At 40.7% G+C, this 25,407-nt stretch overlaps 1 protein-coding gene across 1 annotated transcript in view; it reads right to left on the reverse strand.

Annotated features, from left to right (window-relative positions):
• MYO10 (myosin X) overlaps positions 1-25,407 on the reverse strand; it is a 151,574-nt gene that overhangs the window by 92,785 nt on the left and 33,382 nt on the right. Inside the window, exons 2-3 of the mRNA XM_081950109.1 lie at positions 15,430-15,528; positions 4-162 (exon numbers count right to left, since the gene is read on the reverse strand). Of these exons, the coding sequence (XP_081806235.1) occupies positions 4-162; positions 15,430-15,528 (258 nt within the window). The remainder of the gene's footprint in view (positions 1-3; positions 163-15,429; positions 15,529-25,407) is intronic.

A 25,407-nucleotide genomic window follows, 5' to 3' on the forward strand; every position in this document is an offset into this window, starting at 1 on the left:
TACATAAATTTTGTTTTGCTGATATCGTTGGAATAAATTATACATGATTGCACCTTCATGGAGATCTATCAGTGATGCCATATCTTCCAGACCATCTGCGCTTGTAGGCTGCATAGGTGTAACTTTTTGGTGTGTAAGTGATCTCTGTTTGTATGTATACACCTGAAAAAAAAAATAACAAAGGTCATTAAAAATGGGCAATTTTAAAAATATGAATTCTATTTTTGCTTTTGAAAAAAAACACAAGTCTTGTAGGTCTTCATTAAAATATAAAATGCATCAATTTCCAGTTTCTTAATTTTACAAGGACAGTACCCAACAAATTAATGCAAACTAAAATCACCCAATGTATTTATGACTTAATCCTGTATCTACTGTTAAATAAAAACATACATTTGAAAATTTAAAAAAAATTCCATCAACATGCCCATTATTGTGATTCTAATTTAACTCTACTTTTCCCAATTAAGCATGAAATTAAAAAGAAAGCTAAGCATTTGTACTCAAAAATGTTCTGAGTAGAGGAGAAAAAAAAATTAGTATTTTATCCTGAGAATTAGCAGAGAAATTCTTTGCACTAGAGAACCCAGTTCTTCAAAACTTTCTGTGAGTTCACTCGGGGTTTTACAATTTTTTCAATCATGAAATCTATTAGTTAAAAAACAAACAAACCTGGGAATCCTAATCTAAAAGTACATATTTATTACTCAATTTTGAGGCTACCTAACTCCTCAATGACTCTGGATAATTACAAATAAAACAAGAATATTAAAAAAAAACTTGCAGCAGCAATAACAAACCAGAGCTCCACAATCATCTTATCCCAATGTCTGGGAAAACAACCAGAATTTTAATAATTTTAGGAAAGTCATTAAGAGTGAGAACAATATTGATTTCTGTGGGAATGTCATTCCAGACAGCAAGCACTGCCATCAAGAAGACCTGCTTCTGGGATCCTGCAACATTAGACTTAAAGGCAGGGGTGGGCAACTATGTCCCCTTTATTACCTGTGGACTTCAATTCCCAGCACGAGACAGTTGAAGTCCACAGGTCATGAAGGGGAAATAGTTGCCCCACAATCTAAGGTTTCCATTGCTCACTTATTCTAGGCTGCAGTCAAAGCCTCAGCTGGACTGCCCATCCTCACCTGATGGGACTGGTAAAAGTGATTCCACATGGAAAAGCTCATGTTCCCTCTGAAACTCAACTTCTTTTACTTGTCCTTCAAATCCAGTGTTTGTTGATTATTTCAATTTGTACAGCCTCTCATGTCAACTATATCATTTCCCACAGCCCACAATTTAAAAAAACAATATAAAAACATCAGAACAACAGAGCAATTTAAGAACAATAAAAATAACTCAAAAACCATACTACAACATTCATGGCTGAGGTAGTTCAGCATCCATCAATACAGCCGTAGCACAAGCTGTATCATGCTCCCAGGACCCCGTGCCTGTTGCAAAATGACATTTTTTTTTAGGGACATACAGAAAGCTAGAAGGGTTGGGAGTCAATCTAATGTGCAAGAGGTGATGCTTGAAAGGGCAAGGATGATGACAGGAAAGGCCCTCTTCTTGGGGTCTAATAGGAACCAAGCATGCCCCTCCTGCCAGACCTGATGGGACAAGTATGTGATTGAACAGAAGTGGTCTCTGAAAAGAAGAGTCTGTACAACTCTCAGCTTTGGAAATACAATCTTATACAGCTTTTAAAATCTTTCCATGTCTGTGATGTAAGTGTGAGCTCTCATTATCAGCCTTACAAAGCAGATGTTGGAGCTGCCAGAGCTCAAAGGCAGCATCACATCTCATGTATGCACATCTGAGTGTTTCATTTCTTTGAACAATGATAAAAACCTTGTGGGTTTTTGGCTGGTTGGCTGGATTGCATTCAGAAGGCTTTACTATATAAGTAAAGGGATTCGGAGTAAACATTCAGAGAATCAAGCAGTACTTATCCAAAACCACCCTCGTGACTTTTAATCAAGTAACTGCAATTAATATGCATGCTTTTGGTGTATAAGTGTTAATTTGATTAGAGAAATTCATGTCCTAAAATTGGGGGGGGGGGGAGTTGTAAAAAATCTTTTGGAGGAGTATGCCACATATGATTATAAACATATATAATAAGCATGAATGGTCATGCATCAGAAATTGTAGGCTTGGTAGAAATCCCTGAAACTAATTTATACATACCAAATTTGAGTTTATTGCTATTCTACATATTATAAAGTTGGTGGTATAAAAGCATTTCTATGCATCCACAGAAGAAACTCTCTATTGTTTTTCAGGGTGTGAAAAGCCAATTCACTGTATACAGGGGCACTGGAACACGGAACTTCTGATTTTATTGGTGACAAACTTTATAGCTGAGTTTGATGCTTTCTCTCTCTCTCTCTCTCTCTCTCTGTCCCATGTTTCATTCCCTTTCTGCAGGCATTATTCATGTAGCAGAAAGGAGCATCCCTTAAATATAAAGTAGTAATGCCTTTGAAAGGTCTACTCTGGCTGGCTTGTTCAATATATGCCATCCGGACATAGCTGTAATTTTGTTGTAATGATACAGAGGAACTTCCTAATTAAACAAATAAAATTAAAAACCTTTTTCATATAAAGGCGATAGCTACTGTATGTGGGTGTAATGGAATGTGTACCTGCAGCACAAAGGGGGAAGATTTTGCCAACTCGGAGCTTTTCCAGGAGACCCAAACGAAGAGCCTGCGCTGGATGGGGCTGAGGGGAAGAGGTTCAGGATAACCACACCCTAGAATTTTACAGCTTATATTGAAAAGGTTAGAAGATTATAGCTTTAGTTTGGCAAGATTCTGTCTATTAGATTTAAGCATATAAAGGGCTGGATTTGATTGGATCTCATTTTCCCTGTGCTTGGGCCTGATAATTTGCGATGAAACTTTGGTGCTTCTTAAACAGAAATAAACTATCATTTGCATTCATTAAATATGAACTCCAACCTCATATGAGTCTGAAGCACTCACATTCCAGCTGTCTTAATTATACTGTTCAGGGCTGCGGATTTCTTGCACATGTTTGCCAAACAGCATAGCCTCTGAATGTGATTCTGCATAGGTTTGTTTTCCTTCCACTCTTCTTTGGCTCCTACTTTCAGTTCTTATATCTGTTCTTCTCCTTTTAACATTTTCTCAGCTTTTTCTAATTAGACAAGCAGTGGGTAGCAAGAATGGGGGGGGGGGGGCACAACCAACAAGAACAGGAGTCATCACATTTGATTCATGAAGACTGACCAAGAAACTGAACTCTTTCTCTGAAACTCAGAAGGAAGAGGACCACTTTAGAAGATCTTACTCCTAAAGTTAATTCTCCATTCAACAAACTTTGATTTAGTAGATTTCAGATGCAATGGACATCTGTCTGTGCTTGTGTAAAATCTCATCCACCATTTATGCATGAAGTCTTATTCCTATTTTATTCATGGGTAAAGTATTTTAAATTCTATTCAAATGTAACAAACATTCTCTTTCAATAGGTACGCATTCCCCTATTTTTCCATTAAATCAAGGTTTTACTTCTGCACTACTGTAGTTCTCACTGATCCTTACCCTTTCCCTTTTTTGTCTTAGTCATGTAAATGTATTTACTTTTATTTATTCATTACATTTCTGAACCGCCCAGCTCCTTCAAAGAGGAACTTTAGGTCATGTACAACAAAATCTGTACCAATAAATCTGGGTGTTATGAATGAGTAGTAAAAATCTTAAATTCTTGTATTCTAAATGCAGATTAAAAGTTTACAAGTAATCTTGCTGAACAGGAAATGATGTTCCAGTATCTCTCTCTCTCTCTTTCTCTCTGTGTGTGTGTGGTGTGTGGTGTGTGGTGTGTGGGTGTGGGTGTGCGTATGTATATCTATATCTATATCTATATCTATATCTATCTATCATCTATCTATCTATCCTCTCTCTCTCTCTCTCTCTCCCTCCCTCTCTCTCTCTCTCTCTCTCTCTCTCTCTCTCTCTCTCTCTCTCTCTCTCTTTGGGTATTTGCCTCTGTAGTCAATTTCTGTTTTACTTTCTCACCCTATAAACTGCAATTTGCTTGTGGCTTTCTAAAAAGATCATGGAAAAAACCTCAGGCAGTCATCAGTACTGCTAGAGATAAAAGTTTCTTTGTGTTGAAAAAGTGTGAACAAGCAATTAAATTATACTGCCATGATTCAATGATGGTAATATCAGCCATGGCCAACAAGGGATTTTACAACAGGTAACGTGAGCCAGGGACTAAACCTATAAAATTCCAAGAGAACACAAGAATACAAATTACAAATTAAGGTCAAATTTTTACTCTTAATAGTAAACCTGTATCAGAATTATGTGTACAGCAAGGTATGAACTATGATGAAATATAAGTTGCTGCATAATTTTGAAAGTAGGAATCAAATGGAAAAAAATGAATCAGGAATTACAAGTGAGGTACATGAATAAATATAATATATGACCTAATGTGATCCAATAGAACCTTCCTTTGAGGCACTGAGAGAAGCAAAACCAGAGAAGATATTCAATATTGATTTGATTACATCTTTAATTGAATTTGAAAATGTGAACTCAATCAATTTGCTGAAATGTACTCAACTGCAGACTGGACATACTACCTTATTTTCTTCTCCCCTTTCTTTCTCTTAACCATGAATTTGGAGGGGCAGGTTACATCCCTTCAACCTGCTTCTACATACCATATAACCAGAATTTATACAAATAATTCAAGAAGGTGAACATATCCAACACTTCCTCCTTCTATTTTCCCTGTGAAATGGGTTGGGCTGAGAGGAAATGCTGGCTTTCCTGGCTGAGGTAGGACTTGAACCCCAAGTCTTCTGCTTTCAGCCCTACGCCAAACTGGTTTTCAGCTGCTTCTTTTCAATGCAGAAACTGATTTGATTCTAAACCAACTAAGAAAATTCTGTTTGGATCAAGATATTTTGACAGCAGCCCACAAGGTATTTAGTCCAAAGAACAAGCTATCATGTCCTCCTACTAGACGTGTGTCCTCCCACTCTTCAATTCTAGAGAAGCAGTTGCTGACTGCTTTCTTTTTACTATGAGTAGATCTTCCTGGACACAGTTCCAGCTGCTTTTGCCAAAATAACAGATATAGTATTGTTATCTTTCTGTGAGGTTAAATGGGGCTGAGCTTGAGTTACAACATCGCAATACTGCTTTTGTCAGACCGATAAGCTTGATCGCCATCTGGCAATGCCACATATGCATATTTTCTTGTTTATATAGACACACAAACATAGAAAGTTACATTGAATCTACACAGCCAAAGTCAAAGCTTCAAAATGCACATTGATACAGCTACTTAAAAAAAAGAAGAAGCTTTTAAAAAAGAATCAAATTATCCGTCCATGCAAGTCTTTAAAGTTGACAACCTGGACTTGGAAATCTAATGGGAACCAGTACAGCTCATTATGTAAGCGTACCATAGCATGCCCAAAACTGCATGGGCTGCTGTTTTCTGGACCAGTTACATTCTCTTTTGCTTTTCAAGGATAGTCCCGTTACATTGCAATAGCCCAGTTGAAAAGTAACTAAGTATAACTGACTGTGAAAAAGGACTCTCAATCAAGGACCAGTCACAACTGGGATACAAATGAATTTATAAAAAAGTCCTCTTGGACTTGGCTTTCACTTGCTTAACCTCTCTTCATTTCTTGAAGTCAAAAGGATTAATTTAAGTTCTACTGTAAATACAGTTAAATTACCAAGCATTGTACTGAGAATATTTTAAAGCTAAAATAATGGATTAAAAATCAAGCCAGCACTTCTGATTGATTAATCAATAAGCAAAGTTGTAAGATGCTCACTGAGACATTTTTAAAAATATTATCACTTGACACATACTCACATATATCTTTTCAGTAGCCCAAAACCAAAAGTGTGTTTACAACAGGAATAAGAAAAATACTTATTTGAAGATTGTGCCAAACTTTTTCACATCATTCGTGACCAAGCATCTTCCCAATGTTTATGGTTATGCAGCTCTGCAGAATAAGCCTAAGCTACAGCAAAATAAATCTAATAGTGACTCATATCATACTGTTTCCAAATCTCATTTCCTACAAGCGCTCAGAAAAAGCCTGTTTTTCACTCAATATGAACTTTTATTTGAAGGCCAATTTATGGAGCTTAGTTTTTATGAAAAACCTGACTGTTGATTTGACTGCTCTACAGCTACGTTTCTTAAGCTTGGCAAGTTTAAGATGGCTGGACTTCAACATCCACAATTCCGCAACCAGGAGTTGAAGTCCATGTATCTTAAGCTTGCCAAGATTGAGAAACACTGCTCTACTGCAACTAAAATACTCTAATCAACATAACTTTACTACCATTACTATATAGTTTCCAAAATTTTACAAAATTTCATCCCTTACACATGATGGCAGGGCAATTTGTTTTTTGAAAAAAATGTATATAACAAGACATTAAAATGCACAACTGAGCCAATAAAATTGAAAAACCTTTCTTGTACTCATATTTCTTATCAAACCTGCAATACCGCTTACAACGCATATTTCATTTATCATTATTACAACATTAATTTATTCTGATTCCTCTATAAACAACTCCCATAATACATTTGTTAAAAGGGAATGAGGAGACAATTCTTTAAGATTAAAATCAACGCTTGTTCAGATCCTTAATTTGGCATTTTCCCAAGGGTGTGGAATCATTTTGTAGCCAATAAGGTTACTTTTTAATACCTTTATTGAAAGCTACAGAGACTATAGAAGCAATGAGATAATATCAAAGAACAAGCTGAGAATTTTCAGGTTATGTTTCTTGTTTTCAGAGATTCTGATCTTTTTCTTTCATTGATAATTGATGGGTTAAGCAAACTGGATGCTTACCACATCAATTTATTTTTCTCATCATACGTTAGTTGTAATTGCATTACTGCTAATATATAGCTTTTCATCAAATGTCCCTGGTACAATTTTGAGGATTTGGGGGATTGCAAAAAATATGTTACATGATCCTGGATTATACTAATAAATGCTCAAGAGATGCACTTTCAAATACTGCTCCTTACTTCATTCACAAACACATTTGCATTCTGGTTTATACAAAACAAAATGAAAAAGTTGGGTAACACTTAAGTGTAAGTTAGTATCCTTGTTTATGCTCCTCATCTGTGGTCAAACTACACTCTACTTGCTAAGAATAAACAATAAGTTGTAGTTAATAGCAAAAGTGAATTGAAATGTAGATTCAGAAAATGTGAATTATAGGCTTCCTGGTGGCTTAATAAAAAACATTAGATTTCAGTTTGAAGTTACATCAGAATAGGCCTCAAGAAAATATTACTGTATATATTTTTCTCTCACATGCATCACAAAGCTTTACACATAAATGAAATATTTCTCTTAATGTATGGGTATTCCTTAACTTTCTAGCAATTTAACAATTCTTTGACAATTCAGTGCTATGGATATATTCACAGAAATTCACAGACACACAATATTTAGAGTAGCCAACCAACCAAATACTACAAACAAAACCGGAGAAAAACATTGTGAGAGGATTTTAACATAACAGACGTCCAAGGTTTATTTAACCTTGAGAAATCCTTTTAGTCCAGCTGTGATAACAGGTTCCAGTGAGAAGGAAAAAATATTGAGATTCTAGGTCAGAGTGTATTTTACAAAATCAGAAGGATTAATCTTAGGCTTTTAACCAGAACAGCTTCTTTCTTTCAACCTTATTTTTTCCCATCCCTTTTATTTTAGCCTATTGGCCTGGGAGGGGGGGGGGGTATCTTCAATTTCCTTGTGTGTTCAGCTTCAATTACTATAACAATTATGTTCCATTTTACATACCTCTATTCTGTCTTATTTACAGCACTCTTTACTTTATACTAGTGTTATCTGCTAAAAATATATAGCTTTAACAAGCCAAGAGCTCAGAATGAAATATTTTAAGCAAAGGAAATTTCATTCATCAGTTTTAAAAAAAAAACCAAGGCCAAGCCCTTGGATAGTTCTTCTGCAGCTTACATCTACAGCTTAGTTCTTCATTTCAAACTATCAAATAACAACATATAACACATTTATTAATGTGTGATGCTTAAGGGTGTCTTTGAGTAGACTACTGTCTGTTGAAGTTGCTGTCATTCAAGTTATGGTATTTAGAGACCTTTATCCACTTGCAACACATTTATGCTAACACAGGATTCCTATTCAAGCGCAGACTACTTAGACTGAAAGCAGGTTTTATTCTTAACTATATTACACATATGTGGGCAACAAAACAAAGAGGCCTTGCAGCCCAAGCCTGTTGTTTTCCTATTGCCCCAAATTTCTTATCAGTAATAACTATGTTATTACTGATACGGACGCGGTAGCTCAGTGGCTAAGACGCTGAGCTTGTCGATCAGAAAAATCAGCAGTTCGAATCCCTAGCGCTGTGTAACACAGTGAGTTCCCATTACTTGTCCCAGCTTCTGCCAACCTAGCAGTTCGAAAGCATGTAAAAATGCAAGTAGAAAAATAGGGACCACCTTTGGTGGGAAGGTAACAGCATTCTGTGCGCCTTCAGCATTTAGTCATGCCGGCCACAGGACCACAGAATGCTGTTACCTTCCCGAAACAGAAACGACTGTTCCTAGGGGCCACAGCTGAAATAAATTTAGTAATTTAGATATCCAATTAATCCAATCAAATCTATGAATTTTAGCAATATTTGCAATATTTGAAGGTTTCCTACCTAAGAGCCAAACCAGTGTTTGGATCAAAAGACTGAGAGGAAACTAGGAGCCAATGGGAAATGGAGGAATATTATAGAAATTTCACTCAGTCTATGGACCAATCAGGCTGTGACAAAACCCATGCATAACCCCTCCCTCGATTCTACTGGAAAACAACCAAGCTCAGAGAGCACCAAGGATCACTGATTTCAACCATGCTACAAATATTATCCTCTATTGGTAAAATTATTTCCTCCATATCTCTATCATCCCTCCTCTGAATTATATCTAGATTTCAGTGTCTTGAAGTTTCAAAATGCTCTTAAAAATGCCTCTCTTTGCAGGAACCTTATGAAGCTGGAAAATGTTTCTTATTTATTCTAATGGTTGTTGTAATATTAGGAAATATTTGTACTATTACATAAGAAAATATTTTCCATTGATTGCATCATTTTACGATCATACACATTTACACCGTGTATAATTTTTTATTTACCTATGTTAGTGCAATTATTTATGCTATGTACTTATGACATCCGTGCACTAAATAAAAGTACTAAACAGAGCTAAGGAATTCATGACTGGTACATACAATTTGTCTGGCAGTGACTGATTGAATTGCCAATATCATAGGAATGGGAGGATTGAGCAGGGAGAAGTCCCTGCACAAATGAAGGAAAGTATGAAAATAGGCTGGACTTAAAACTAGTGAGGAAGAAGCCGGTGTGTGTGTGTTCAGATGATGAGGAAAGAAAACTAGTAGAGAAGAAAACAACAAAACAAAACAAAATGCAACAAAACTTGGAATGCATTAAGAATTCTTGGCAGAAATGTTTTAGATCAGATTTCTTGCTGGCCACTCATGTTCTCCTCCAGGATATTATTGTATACTTTATGCAGCCAGAAGTTCAAGCAGGTCATTCCAAATCTAATTTTCATGCCTTTTTCCCCCTCAAGTAACACTTCACTGAGTTTGTTGATTTAGAATATTTATTTTGCGGTTCACAAAAAAGATGAGTCTTCCAAACACAGAAATGCTTTCTGTTTTATTTCTCAGTACCTTGCTTCTATTTTTGTCTGGTTTCACCACAGGAGGGGATAGTGTTACAGAGTAAAATCAGACAAAAATTAAACAAAGCAACATTACCACCACTGCCACATTTTCAACAGCGGGAAAGTTTTTTTTTTGTTATAACTATGACCAAAACTAATTTCTGCCATCTCAAGTATTCTGTCTCAAATTCTGTTCCACAGATTACAGATTTACTATCACCTTCTAGAACAAGTTATTAAATGCCTGCAATGGCTTGAGTAAAAAACAACACTCAAGTTTATTATACAAGTTATCAGTCTCATTGATATTCTTTGAGTTGCATGCATTTCTCCTGAACAACATAAACTCCTTCCTTATGCAAATCAGAAACAGTGTTTTTGCTGTACCTAAGCAAAGTTTTACACTTCTGTGACATTCAAAGCTTTGAACAATTAACCCAACTTCACTCCACAGATTTTTACTTGTGCTTTGCGCATCTGAATATATACCAGCTATCAAGACACAAATGTATAGAGAGCACACATGGGGAGCAGACTGATTCATTTTGTGTAAACAATTTTTTTTCTTCCTAGTTTTTTTTTTCCTGGAAGTGCAGGGTCCACCTTTTTCAGATCAACCAAATGTTGATCCATTGGTTGCAACAGGAATTGATCAACCAGTGTGACACCCTGCCATCCTGGGCTGAGAGAAAGTGATTGTCCCAAAGTCACCTACCTAGCTTTCATGCCTAAGGGAAGCCTTGAATTCAGAATCTTCTGGTTTCTAGCCTGGTGCCTTCACCACTCAATCAAACTGCATGTTTGTGTAAATAACTAAAGTATGCCTTAAAATCAAAATGTAACCTTTCAAACTATAACTATGTATATGTGCATAAAGTAAAAATAATCCTTTCTTTAATACAAGAGACGAACAGGAAGGAACAGATGGGATTTGAACCTTTGTAGAGAATCAGCATTTTAAGTATTTGCATAAATAAACCTTAGATACTTTTCTGAAAATTTATAAAGCTAGTCTGATATAAAAAGATATAAATTGATAAATATATATATAAAGCTAGTCCAGTTTCATGTAAGAGTAAGCAAGCATTCAACTATTACCCTGTTTGCTTTGCGAAGTAATTATTATTAAGCTCAAAAGTTGTTTTTTCTGAGCACATCTGATCATAGGATTGCACTGTCGGATACCATTTTTATCTATATAGCACTATCAATTATCTGGCACTTTAACATCCACATCAATTTCAATAGCCATAGGACTAGTACTGTAAAGAACTATTTAGTAAACCCCACAGACAATAGCATACATTAATTGATATTTTGTTAGATATTATTCCATTATAGATCATCCAAGTACTTTTACCAGAGCCAGAAATAGTCCATTAAGAAAGATATCATCATTGCTTACTCCCAGATGTTTTTGTTTAAATTGTCTAAGCCCTAAATTAACCTAAGTACAATAGACTTCATCACCAAGAGCAAGATTGTTTTAATCATTTTAAGAATAACTTTTTAAGAAGAATAGGAAACCGCTGTATCTTCTCACTGACAACAAAGCTAAATACACAGAATGGAGACAAAACAAATAAGAATGGCAAATGAGGAGTTTTAGTATTCCAGCCTCCATTTTGATGTTCATGGGTATAAATCTAGGTTTCAAACCACAGGTCTGCTTATGTTAATTTGATCTCATTTGCTGTAGAAGGACAAAAGAAACCCAATGGGGAAAAAACCACAAATAACGTATATAAAGGTATAGAAGAGTTAAAAATAAGTTAGAAATGTATTCCATTTCTAGAAGATGTTGTGAGTTAATAAGGTACACATAACATCTGACAAGATGCTAATACCAAATAACAAAAAGGATACAACAGAAATCTAATAAATACAGTGACAGAGTAGTGCTTCAACCTTTAAAAAGTGATCAAATTTAGTTCAAAGAAGTGACTTTCAATCAGGGAAGTCTCATCAGAAAGGCTTTAAGGTTCCAATTCCTTTGTCCTTTTTAGTTCCCAATGACCCCCTCAGAGGTCATGACTCCATTTGGGAAGTAATAAATGGTCTTTTTCATATCCTTTAAAACCTATTTTGAAAACACGTACAAAGTCTGGAAGATAATACTAGTTACAAACACCTGGTCAGTTTGATAATGAGTAACATATGTTTTTAGCCATTGTTTTGTGAATATGGGTCTCCAAGCAATGCTCAGTTAACATTTGCTAGTAGCTCTCTTTCACCCTGGCACTAAACAGATGCTTGAACTTTGATAACTTGCCTGGAAGTGTCTTTCGTTTTTAAATAAGAATCTAAACAACTCCAGTGTGGAAAAACAAAACAAAAGAAAACCTAAGAATAACACATATGAATCCACTCAATACTGGCCCCTAACACTGTGTTCACATTTTAATATTTCAGATATAATAAGTTAAGATTAATTATTGCTAAACTGAATGCCATACAACTCTTGTCATGTTTTGTATAGGAATTTCTACTGCTCCAAGAAGCCGAGTGTGTGATGATTTTGATTTCTTTATGAAATATGTTAATAGTTGAATGGACTGATAATTCTATTATATCACAATCTTTAACCATGTATATATTGCACATATTATTTTTATTATTGCTTTATTGTTTTTATATGTGCTATTAACTATTTTGGATACATCTTCCTGTATTCAAAATAAACCCCAGATATGGTGAAGTAATTTGTAGACCAGAACAATGAATGTGTTAAATTAGAATTTAGCAACTGAACAACTTTTTCCTACTTTGGAAAAGTAAAATCTTACTAAAAACATAGCATTTTAAAGTTAGATCTGCAAGTTTGAGATGAGGTTTAAATCTTATAGCCAGTTCTAAGGGAGCACTTTTGTTTATTGTGATGCATCATTTTTCAGTCATGGCTTCTTGTTGGCTCTTCCTATATTCATGCATACACCCAAGCAAACTGGACTAATTTGGTGCTAAACTTTGCTGATAATGATCTGTAAACAGAATATTGTTTAGCTTCTCTTAGAACCCAATGTTCTAAGGAAAGGAGAGGCTATAAGTCAGGTGACCTTAGTATTAGTTGTTATGCAGCCATTTTAAAACCAGAAAGGAGAAGACTGGGGGTGACATTTGGCAGCTAAAATGGGTTGAACAGGATTTAGCAGTTCACTATTAAGGTTGGGACACGGTGGCTCAAAAAGGACTCAAAACGGACATGGTGGCTCAGTGGCTAAAACACCAAGCTTGTCGATCAGAAAGTTTGGCAGTTTGGAGGTTCGAATCCCTAGCACCGCATAACAGACTGAGCTCCCGTTACTTGTCCCAGCTTCTGCCAACCTAGCAGTTAGAAATCACGTAGAAAATGCAACTAGAAAAATAGGAACCACCTTTGGTGGGAAGGTAACAGCGTTCCTTGTGCTGTCGGAATTTAGTCATGCCGGCCACATGACCACAGAGACGTCTTCAGACAATGGTGGCTCTTTAGCTTTGAAACGGAGATGAGCACAACCCCCTAGAATTGGGAATGACTAGCACATGTGCAAGGGGAACCTTTATCTTTTATTAAGGTTGGGTTGTTGGTTTTAGTAAAATCCAATAGGGGCTGGTAAGCCTGAGTTGAATTAGTTCATAGGCAGGTGGAAATGCTATTACATTCAACAGTCTACAGAATCTGCACCAAATAAAAAAGGACTCAAAAGTCTTGTCAGCAACTAGTTTTCTCAGTGAACAATCTTGAACAAATAGTGTGGAATAGTCAGACAAACTTTCAGCCCCAAATCCTTTCTAAAACAGTATTCCCTCCATGGTTTCCCCTTATCCTTGAACTGGCAATCTGAAAGGGGAGCATAAACTACCGAAGCAGATTTAAACAGAAAAACAAAAAAAGAGGTGAACCATGAACGTTCGTTTGAAAGTGACCGCCCACACATTTCAACAAAGTAGCTTCAAATTCTCCTACTTCAAAAGAGTTCAAGGCCTCCTGGCTGTCTATTGTTGTCATCTGCTTTAAAGATCATCTAAAATAAATTCTTGAGGCATGCAGGTTGGATTCTCGGGACCTTATGATAGTCATAAACTTCCATTACATCTTGCTTGTCACCTCCCATATACTCCCAAAGAGAATGAGGAAGCAAAGTGTAATCCCTGTAGACAGGAATATATTTGAAGCTAACCACATCATTCAGGTTCTGCTGAAGGTTTTTTTTTAAATTAAATTCCCAAGGAGGAGAGGAAAAAGTCTCCTTCAAAAATCAGGAAAAGAAATGGGAGCTGGGCAGGGATGGAAGATTGAGAAGATATTTACAGGTGCTTATTATTTAAACCAGAGGATACTGGATCATGTTCTGTTTTCTACCCTAATGCCATCCCATGAATGATTTGTTTGTTAAGCAAATTCAAGGAAGATTTTGGAATGCCAAGGCCCATGATACTTACCATCTGTGGTTTTGACTGGGAAATGCACACATTTTACATTTTTAAAGATATTAAATCTCAGCTGCTTCTATTTAGAGCATTTGGAACTGAAGCCAGCCAGCATGACCCTTTTCCCCACAGCCAAGCTCTCGTCCACTGGTGCTCTAATTAAACATTCTTTTGTTTGATGTTATAGAGGCTAATCAGCTTGTGGTCATCCACTGGACCTCCCCCCCCCCCCCCCAATTCAAACTGTTGCTCATTTTTTCATTACACTTCTGTTTTCCTTTGTGTTCGGTCTTGTTAGATTTAAAGGAAAAGGTTATTTTTATCCCCTTTGGTTAGTGTAAAAACTAACAAAAACAGAATTATATCATGTGATTCTTTTGTGTTTAGAGTGTTTAACCTTTTAAAAAGGAAAACCCTTTTAACATTATTCACAGAAACAATCACAGTCAGCCAAGAAAAAAAATGCTATTCTTTTGTGACTGTACGAATATTTCAGAAAAAGAGAGATTATATTTTCAGGGCAATATTGTGAAACACAGAACAATGATCTTAAGTTCCATGCAAGGTTTTCATTGCATGTTAGGAAAAACTTCCAAATGGTTAGAATAGTTTGACAGTCGAACGAATTATAAAGAAGAGAAGTCTGCTCCCATTCATTGGAAGAGTTCCAGTGATGGCTAATCAGCCATCTGTTGGAGATGGTTAAACTTGGATTCTTATACTGATGCAATGGTCCTTTCCAATTCTATAATTTTACATTGTACAATAAGCTATAAATTCTTACTCTTGCTTTGGCTGCCATTTACAGTAAAAGTGATTAACTTTCACTTCTTTTTCTCAGAATAAGCATACACTCTTAAAAGTATAATAAACACATATAGTCATTTTAAAAGACAGATGACATTTCCAGCGTAGTGACTGACATACATTGAGATGACTCAAGAGGAGTTGGTTATTTCTCTGCACTGGGTGTGGTAAAAGATGAAGAGATGGAAGGAAATCTAGAAAGATTATACAAACATAGAAGACTTTCCTAAAACCTCTTAGGGTTCCTTGATGCCTTACTGTTTTGTAAAGAAAAATAACAACAGTTACATCATGGGAATTATCGTAAATAAGAAATAACGGCTCCCAAAACTGGCCTTTGGACTGAAAAAACTATAAAAGTTCATAACAACTCACTCACTTGCCAGGATATGGATAGTACAAACAAAACATATTTGGAAGCAACGCATTTACCTGCCCATAATCAGTCCTGAATACAACAACTCCTTCTGCACAGGAAAGTACAGTGCTTGGATAATGTTGGCCATTTTCTCGCAACCAAACTCGTACTCCCTAAAATGGGGAAAAAACAAAAACCAACATTAATCAACAATTAATTTTACAAGTATACTTTTAGTAATTTCTCATATCTCCCACACCCAATAGACATATGCAGGTCCCATTTAATAAATAGCAAAACAGGTACGAAATCCCATCCAAAAGTACACGTTTCTGTTTCTATTAATAACCCTAGCAGATTATGGGGTAGATGTTTACCTTAAAAAAATAGAAAACCACAAACATATGTGATTCCAATTCACTGAGTCACATAGATGAGTTACAGTTACATAAGATTATATGTAATGTTCATATTTATGGTGCAGCATAAGTCATGTCTTTGTGACCTTGTGGACCATAACATGCCACCACCACCCCATCCTCCATTGTCTCCCTGAGTCTCTCTAAACTGATGCCCACTGCATTTAACTATCTCGTCTTCTCCTGTCCCTTTCTCCTTTTGCCTTCAATCTTTCCCAACATCAGAGGGTTTTTTTCTCTAATGTGTCCTCTCTTCTCATTTGGTGGCCAAAGTATTTGAACTTCAGTTGGTTCACCACTATCCACCTCATAAATAAATTTAGGTGGGTGGAGGGGTTAAAGTAATACATCAAGGCGACAAGCTTTAGATCATAATTTTAATTGCTTTGTCTTGAAATGAGATTACACTGAAAGAAAGAAAAAGTAAAAGGGGTAAAAAAGAACAAGAAGGCCATCAATTGAATTATTTGAATGCTTTATCAGTGGATGCTTAGAATTGGAAAACTAAAAAATTATAATTATGCCTGGGAAGGATTATTTAAAAGTTATAAATACATGTTTTTATTCTTACAGATACACAAAATTTCTACAGGAGTTAAAAGTGATTTTCTTTTCTCTACAGTACAAATATAATTCTTCCCATATAGTTTTCAAGTATTAATTTAAAAGTCTTTCATTTCAAAATCCATTGTCTTAAGCACACTGTTCTTTTTGAATCAAAACTGCCGTTGGGCCTGTTATAGATGACATACAAGTTCCAACCTGTTAAGGAAAAGTTGGTTTTATACTTTGCTGTAACCTCAACCTGAACAGAGTCATCAGAACAGAACAGACCTCTAGAGGAGGAGGAGCTTCCGGAGGGAATGGAGGACTGCCTCTGAGCTCCGCTAAATGCGGAGGGCTCTTTGACGGGCGGGATGCTGCCGACCCTCATTTCCACCTCGAGGGTCGGGGATTTCTGGCGCCGAATATTCTGGCACCCTGCCCGGCTCCAAGCTGGCCCGTCAGGTCGGCCGGGCAGCCGGGCAGGAGGAGGATAGCGCGCCAGTAAGCCGGCATGGCGGCTGGCGTTTTTTGAGTTGGAGCGGCAGAGCAGCGGAACGCCAGCGCCAGTGGAGCAGCGATGCGGTAAAGACCTGAGCGGAGGGGGCGGAGAAGGCTGGAGGAGGTTGGAGGACGGCGGCGGTGGTCTGTTTGACTGGTCGGATTTTGGCTGGAGACATTCAGAAAGATGGTGGCAACCCAGGAGAGCCGAGCGGCCCGAATTACGATCTAGGGGACGCTGAGTTCCAAACTGGCCGGTGATTGTGATTCTAGACCAGCGAGAGGGCCGTGGGAAGGAGTGTGAGGCCCGAGGGAGGCCCGAGAGACCCGAGGCGCCGAAGGGAAGAAGGGAAGGAGAGTGAGGCCTGAGGCGCCGGAGGAAGTAGAGAGTGGAAAGATCGGTGGAAGGGCTGCAGGGAGGCCGCAGGGAGGCCGATGCAGCCCTCCCGGGCCCAATAACAATGACTATGGGTGGCCAAATGGACGGAGGACTATTTACAACTATGGCAGGCCATGGAACGGAGGCTTTGGAACATCAGAGGCCCATGCAGAAGGTCAGACCCAGTGCTTTGCTGTGCTCACTACTACCCCCCCCACTCATTTACCACCTACTTATTATGGGCTATCCGCCCTACCGCCTATTACGACCTACCGCCTATTACGAACTACCTCTTAGCTGCAGTCTTTTATCCACCAGCTGGCTATTTTATTTCCATCAGCCCATCATTTCCATCCAGATGTGGACTATTTTCATCAGCCTATCCCCTTGCCTGGACTATCCCCTTGCCAGGACTATCCCCTTAGTGGGAATTGCGGCTGCTAATGCATATTAACATCGACAGCTCCCACTTGATGAACTTGGCCCTGTCCAATATGTTATACACGAGGCTAGACCTGCTACAGCTACGAGAGTCCCCCCTCTCGCAGTTATGGCCTCCTGCCCTTTCGAGGGCCCACCTTGAGGACGGGTTCATTAACCCAGAGAGGTGGAGGAAGCGCACATTGAGGGGTTTTTTAATTAATTGCTTTTTAAAAATTGTAAGGGGTTCCAGGGATGGGGGGGGGAACAGGTCAGGAGGGATGGGAGAGCCAGGCATCTAGGTGTGGTCGAAGGAGGAGGGAGCGGAGTGGGGGAGGAGAGGGAAGAGAGCATTCCTGTGCAGGGCTCTTTGATACCAACGGTCGTGGGGAGGGGCAGGTGCGAGGACAGATCAAGAGCGCGTAGTCGGTTGGGAGACCGGGGTTTTTGGTCATACCCGGTCGTTTGTACCAACCCCTGCATACTAGGTGGTCAGGATCTACAGACCCAAGGCCTGAGACTGCTGTTATGCAACGCGAGGTCCGTTGTCAATAAGGCCCCCCTCATCCACGATCTAATTTTGGAGGGGGAGCCGGACCTCGCAGGAATAACTGAGACCTGGTTGGGCCACGAGGGAGGCTTACCCCTCGTGGAAATGTGCCCGCCAGGTTATCGAGCATTTCACCAGCCTCGGGCCCAGGGAAGGGGCGGTGGGGTAGCAGTGATTATCCGGGAAGACTTGGAGCCGAGAGAGTTCACTGTGCCACAGACATCCGGGTGTGAATCCCTTGTCGTGAGATGGGGCCCAGGGAGGCAGTTGGGCCTGCTGATAGTATACCTGGCTCCTCGCTATACATCAGCGGCCCTGCCTGAACTCCTCGAGCTGATCTCATCGGTGGCGGTTGAGACCCCCAAACTTTTAGTGATGGGGGATTTTAATCTGCCGTCGATGGGAGAAGCGTCTGAGGGGGTTCGGGAGTTCATGGCTTCCATGACAACCATGGACCTGACCCAATTAATTCAGGGCCCTACTCACGAGGGAGGCCACACGCTGGACCTTGTCTTTGTCTCTGGCCAGTGGACGAGTGATCTGGGAATAGGGGATCCAACTATTATTCCCCTGTCATGGTCAGATCACTCACTTCTCCGGCTTGACTTCCCCGGTGCTACCCCCCGCTGCGGGGAGGCGGAACCGGAAGGTATTAGATGGTTCCGCCCCAAGCGCCTGATGGAACCAGATAGGTTCCAGACGGAGCTTGGGCCACCTCCTGTGGACCTGACCCGCCCCCGAGTGGAGGACCTGGTAGACGCATGGAATAGTGCGACTACCGGGGCCCTAGACCGGGTGGCGCCTTTGCGGCCTCTCCTGCGGCGACGAACCATCCTGGCCCCTTGGTTTACCGAGGGGCTAAGGGTGATGAAACGCCACAAGAGACGCCTAGAGAGTCGTTGGAGATCCTCCCGTTCCGAATTTGACCGAGCACAGGCACGAGCCTATTTGAGGACGTACCTTGTGGCATTAAGAGCGGCCAAACGTCAACATTGCGCCGCTCTTATTGCGTCCGCAGATAACCGCCCTGCTGCCCTGTTTCGGGTGACTCGCTCTCTCTTGTTTGAGAGACCGCGGGAAGCCCCTTTACAGGGCAGAGCAGAGGAGTTTGGGAAATATCTACAGGACAAAGTCGCTCAAATCCGGATGGGATGGGCCCCTTTCAGTGGTCCAGTTGAGACGCCCGAGGCGAGTCTTGAGGGACCGCTCTGGGAGGAGTTTGACTCGGTTGCCATCGAGGATTTGGACAGGTTGCGTGGACGTCTGCGACCTACCACATGTTTATTGGACCCGTGTCCCTCCTGGCTTGTACTGGCATCCTGGGAGGTTACGCGCAACTGGCTCCTGGGCCTAGTGAACGCTTCGTTGGGTGAGGGGTTTCTGCCGGCCGCCTTGAAAGAGGCGGTTGTGAGGCCCCTGCTCAAGAAGCCTTCCCTGGACCCATCGGATCTAGTCAATTATCGTCCAGTCTCCAACCTTCCTTTTTTAGCGAAGGTTGTAGAGAGTGTGGTGGCACAACAGTTCCCACGTCACCTGGAGGAGAATGATTATCTAGACCCGTGCCAGTCCGGCTTCCGACCCGGGCACAGCACGGAGACGGCCTTGGTCGCGTTGGTTGATGATCTCTGGAGGGCCAGAGATAGGGGTTGTTCCTCTATCCTGGTCCTATTAGATCTCTCGGCGGCGTTCGATACCATCGACCATGGTATCCTGTTGCACCGGCTAGAGGGGCTGGGAGTCAGGGGCACCGTTTTACGGTGGTTTGGCTCCTACCTCTCTGGCCGGACGCAACGTGTGTTGGCAGGGGAGCAGAGATCGACCCGGAGCCCCCTCACATGTAGGGTGCCACAGGGGTCGGTGCTCTCGCCTCTCCTGTTCAACACATACATGAAACCGCTGGGCGAGATCATCCGTGGTTTTGGGGTGGGATATCATCTGTATGCTGATGATACTCAGCTACACATTTCCACCCCGAACCACCCCAACGAGGCCGTTGAAATGATGTCCCGGTGTTTGGAGGCCGTACGGGTCTGGATGGATGGCAACCGACTAAAACTCAACCCTTCCAAGACGGAGTGGCTGTGGCTTCCGGCCTCCCGGTTCAACCAGTTGCTTCCATCTCTGGCCATTGGGGGCGAGCAACTGGCCCCCATGGAACGGGTGCGCAATTTGGGCGTCCTCCTGGATGCCCGGCTGTCCATGGATGACCATGTAACAGCCGTGGCAAGGGGGGCGTTCCATCAGGTTCGCCTGATGCGCCAATTGCGCCCCTTATTGGACCGGGATGCCCTACGCACAGTCACCCATGCGCTAGTGACGTCTCGCCTGGACTACTGCAATGCTCTCTACATGGGGCTTCCCCTGAGATGCACTCGGAGACTGCAGTTGGTTCAGAACGCGGCCGCGCGGGTGATTATGGGGAGGACTAGATACTCCCCTGTAACACCTCTCCTGCGCGAGCTGCACTGGCTTCCTGTAGTCTACCGAGTGCGTTTCAAGGTTTTGATTATGATCTTTAAAGCGCTTCATGGCACAGGACCTAGTTACATGCAGGATCGCATCCTGCCCCATACATCCCTACGACCAATCCGCTCACACAGAGAGGGACTTCTTCGGGTGCCGTCCGCTAAACAGTGTCGGGGGGCGACACCCAGGAGCAGAGCCTTCTCTGTGATGGGCCCAGCCCTGTGGAATGACCTCCCCCGTGACATCAGGATTATTTCCGATCTCCGCTCCTTCCGTGTACAGCTGAAGACCCACCTCTTTCAATTATCTGGCCTGGCTCAACCGTAAATTTTTTCTTATTCCTCCTGACAGTCCATTTAAATTTTTTAAATTTTTAAATTGTGTTATTACTAATGTGGTATTTTAATGGTGATTTTTAACTGTCTAAATGTGATGTAATTTGTTACCTCCTCCGTGCATGTATGTCTTTGTATATGTGTATGTTTATGTGTTTGTACATATGTTTTATGTTTTATATGTTTTATTGTACGCCGCCCCGAGTCCTGTCTGGAAAGGGAGCGGCTAATAAATCCAATGTATTATTATTATTATTATTATTATTATTATTATTATTATTATTATTATTATTATTATTATTATTATTATTATTATTATTATTATTATTATTATTATTATTATTATTATTATTATTATTATTATTATTATTATTATTATTATTATTATTATTTAAATTGTAAAACTTGTGAACCTGAAATCATCCTAGATCATCATCTTCTGAACAAAGCTGCCTCTTTGCTAACTCTCAACAAATACTGTACTTAGGATATTCTATACAAATATATTATTTCCAAAACGGGATTATGTTTGGTTTTAATTATGATGCTTGTACCCCAAATTTCCCAAAAGTATTTTCTTATAGGATATATAATTCAGTATATCCAAGCAATACTGAAGAGAAGGTTCAGGAATAAATAAAACCAAAATATCAACTAAAAATTAAAATAACAGATAAAGGTAGGAAATTTATTATGATGATAGTCAACCAAAGAGGAGATTTGTTAGGATGTAATGCAAAGTTATTGTTTTTAGCTTATCTCCAAATCAGTAATTGCAAAAGGGCTTCTGTAGTCCTAGGAAAAGTGCACCCCACCCCTCAAGTATTACAAGGAAGTAACCAACACTTTGCAGATATCCATTTATTAGTTGATATAGGGTACCTTTTTTGAGGAGACTGTACAATCCCTAGGAGTCAGTGTTCCTTTAACCAACGACGATACTAGAATATCTTTACAAGGTAGGTCATTAAGTATAAAGTTTTATGAACTCATTACATCCAAAATGTTTCCTAATTGATTTAAGATCAGTTTTGCTTCAGAAATATTCAAGATGAAAAATATACTGTAGCTCAAGCAAACAGATAGCTCAGGTAAGTAACAATATAACAATAGTAGAAATTATGCTCAGCTCTGGATGGATCATAAATAGGTTATGTGGGATGAGAGAAAGTGCTCCATGTATGCTTGGGCTGTGCAAGTAGCTATAAGAATATATGCATATATAGGAATCGTGTGAATGCGTGGGATATTACAGTTGTATGTATCAGATGTGGGTTTCAGTCAGTCCTGTCCGGTCCGCATGGACCGGTGCCAGAAATGTAGCATGCGTTTGCATACCGGGTCCTCCAGAGGCCCCGTACTGGAATGGTCCCTCCCCTGGCCTGCCCCCCCACGCTTCCTCCCCCCCGCCCACCCGGTCGCCGCTCTCTTGAAGTTTTAGAAAAATTCTGATTGAAATGGAAAGTTTAAAAGAAGTTGGTTAATTTCCGTTTATAAAGGTCACGTGGCGGCAGTGCGCAGGCTGCCGACCAACCCCGTGCCTGGCCAGGGTGGCATGGCGGGACTGTCCTGGAGCATCTCCCAGCCAGGAAGGGGCGCCAGGAGAAAGCGGGGCTGCCAAAAGCCCAACTGGAGCTGGCAAGGGGGTATGAAGGAGCGGCCACCCAACAGAACTGGGAGCGTCCCCACTCTCCAGGTTGGTGGGCTGGTAGGGAGGTTGTGAGGGCCTGGAGGCAGCCGGGAGGCGGGGGTTGAGGCTGCTCTGGGCACCTGCAATAGGTGGCAACCTGCCACCCTTATTTCTCAGAGGAAGGAGGCAGGGAAGCAAGCCCTGGGCCTAATAATAATAATAATAATAATAATAATAATAATAATAATAATAATAATAATATTTAATGCTTCTAGACCGCCCCCTCTCCCAAAAGGGACTCGGGGCGGTGTACAGTTCATACAAAATATAACAAGATACAATAAAATTAAATATGTACAGTTGACAGTTGACATGGAGGAGGTTAAAATGCAGTTAAAAGAACTGTACAAAGCAAATATAATATAAGTTTAAACCCCTAAAAACAGATACAGTAAATTAAAAAATCCCTAAAATAACCAGATATAATACATTTGCCAGGAGGGACAGTTGAATTATGCCAGGCCTGCTAATCGGAACAGGTGGGTCTTCAGTTTTTGCCGGAAGGAGCGGAGGTCAGAAGTGGTTCTAATGTCGGGGGGAGGTCATTCCAGAGGGTTGGGCCCATCACAGAGAAGGCCCTACTCCTCGGTGTCGCCCGCTGGCATTGCCTAGTGGACGGCACCAGGAGAAGTCCCTCCCTGTGTGAGCGAATTGGCCGCAGGGATGTATGTGGGAGGATGCGATCCCTCTGCCTCCTTCCTCGAGAGCTGGCTTCAGGGACAGCCAGCCTCTCCAGCCACTGCACACTTCACTCACCTTCCACCCAGTGGCTCTGCCAGCAGGGCGCCTCCCATTTTGCCTCCCAGGAGACTGGGTGCGGTGGAACACACAGCGAAGATGCGTCCATGTCTACTATTACTATCACCACCAGCAGCAATAGCAGGGTAGCGGTGGCTGCTCTCTGCTTCTGTGGCCGTGGCTGCTCTCTGCTCCCCGTGCTTTGCAGCTTGGCTAGAGATAAGCGCCACTGAAGTGGGGCTTCGCTTGCTGCAGCTCGGACACAAGGGAGGCAGGAGTAGCAGTGTCTGGGTTTGGGGAAAGGCGGCTGGGGCCGGGCTGCTGCAGCCAATCCTCCGCTGACCCCTAAAGAAGAAGAGGTGGTGGTTGTACGAGTAAATCATCCGCTGAGAGTGAGAGAAAGAGTAAGAGGGAAAGAAAGGAAGGAAGGGAGAGAGAGAGAGAGATAGAAAAGAAAGAGAGAGAAAGAAGGAAAGAGAAAGAAAGTTGGAGAGAGAGACATGAGAAAGAAAGGAAGGAAAAGAAAGGAAGGAAAGAAAGAAAGAGGGAGAAAGAGACACAATAAAGAAAGAAGGAAGGAAGGAAGAAGGAAAGGAAGGAAAGAAAAAGAAAGAGAACTTATGATCACAATTGAGCCCAAAATTTTGGTTGCTAAGCAAGAGCATTGTTAAATGAGTTTCACCATATTTTACAAGTTGGCCACTCCCACCCAGTCGCATGACTGCCACGCCATGCCCACAAAATAGGCCACACCTACAGAATAGGTTATAAAAATTTTTGAAATCCACCACTGGTATGTATAACAAAGAAGTATGGCAGCAGGCAGGAAACATGTATGTGGAAAGGGAGGATAGAAAAAGGAAATCTCACTCCACATTGCAAGTCTTCCATAAATTTCAACATATATTTATCATAACTTTCATCACAGAAGAACTGGAATATAATAGAAATCGTGTTATTATAAATGAGTGTAATCATTATCTGCAAGCATTCTTGTTGCCAACATATTTTCTGGTGCTTCGTACAGCCCATCAGGCCTAGCACACAGAGAACAACAGACACTGATCGTGTTTACTTATAGACTGGGCTTATTGTTCCACCTATCAACGCTCTCTCTGTGAGTTCAAACAGCTTCAACTGCTGACAGGGCAATACGGAAGACGGCAGTAGCTACAGAGATAAAGCCAACTGACACTTGCAGCTGCCTGTCAAAGTCCAGTTAATTCAGTTATCAGAAGACAGCTGCTCTTTGTCGACCAAGTGTTTTAAAAAAAGAACAATAACACTTGTTGCCTGGAGATGAAAAGCAACATGGCTTAAGCAAGCCAGAAACACAAACACCTGGACTACAGCTGGTTCTTGCTCTAAGGTGCATTCAGGAAAGCACACACATCTTTCCCATCCATTTAGGATTACCCTTTCATTCACCATCCAAAAATATTTCCCAATTTGAAGGATCCCATGGAGGAACATAATACATTCAGAAAACATTTCAGTATTACCCTCTTTCAGAAATGTGAAAAACTTGTCAGGAATGGGGGTGGGAGTAGAGAGAGAGTAAAAGAAGAAATAGCAATTGATAGTCTAGCAATGCTTCCCTAATCTTCAATGAGAGAAGATGCCTCTTTGGACCACAGTCATTGTATCCTATGTAATCAGCCAGCCGCCTAAACATCTGCAATGAGTAGGAATCTCCTTTAACCAGTCAAGCGAGGAATTGATTTCAAAAAATAGAACTAAACTCTGATTTCCCCCCTCCTCCCCTTTTTTTTTGAAATGTCAATATGTAAGGTCGGTGGGTTGAGAAAAAAGTGGCTCAAAGTCACATAGAGGGCTTCTTTGACTGAGGCTGGAATTGGACCCAGGTTTCCCTGGCAGCCAAAACCTAAATTATACCACTCATTTGTTTTTGAAGACTGAGTTCTAATAGCCGATCAGCTGCTTTAAGGAGTGTTTGAATGCGGCTGTACATTTGGTTCTGGCTGGAGGATAGAAATGTTTGCTTTCTTTG

The sequence above is a fragment of the Natrix helvetica genome (assembly GCF_964273705.1).
Source record: "Natrix helvetica genome assembly, chromosome: 4".
In the NCBI taxonomy this organism is placed as follows: domain Eukaryota; kingdom Metazoa; phylum Chordata; class Lepidosauria; order Squamata; family Natricidae; genus Natrix; species Natrix helvetica.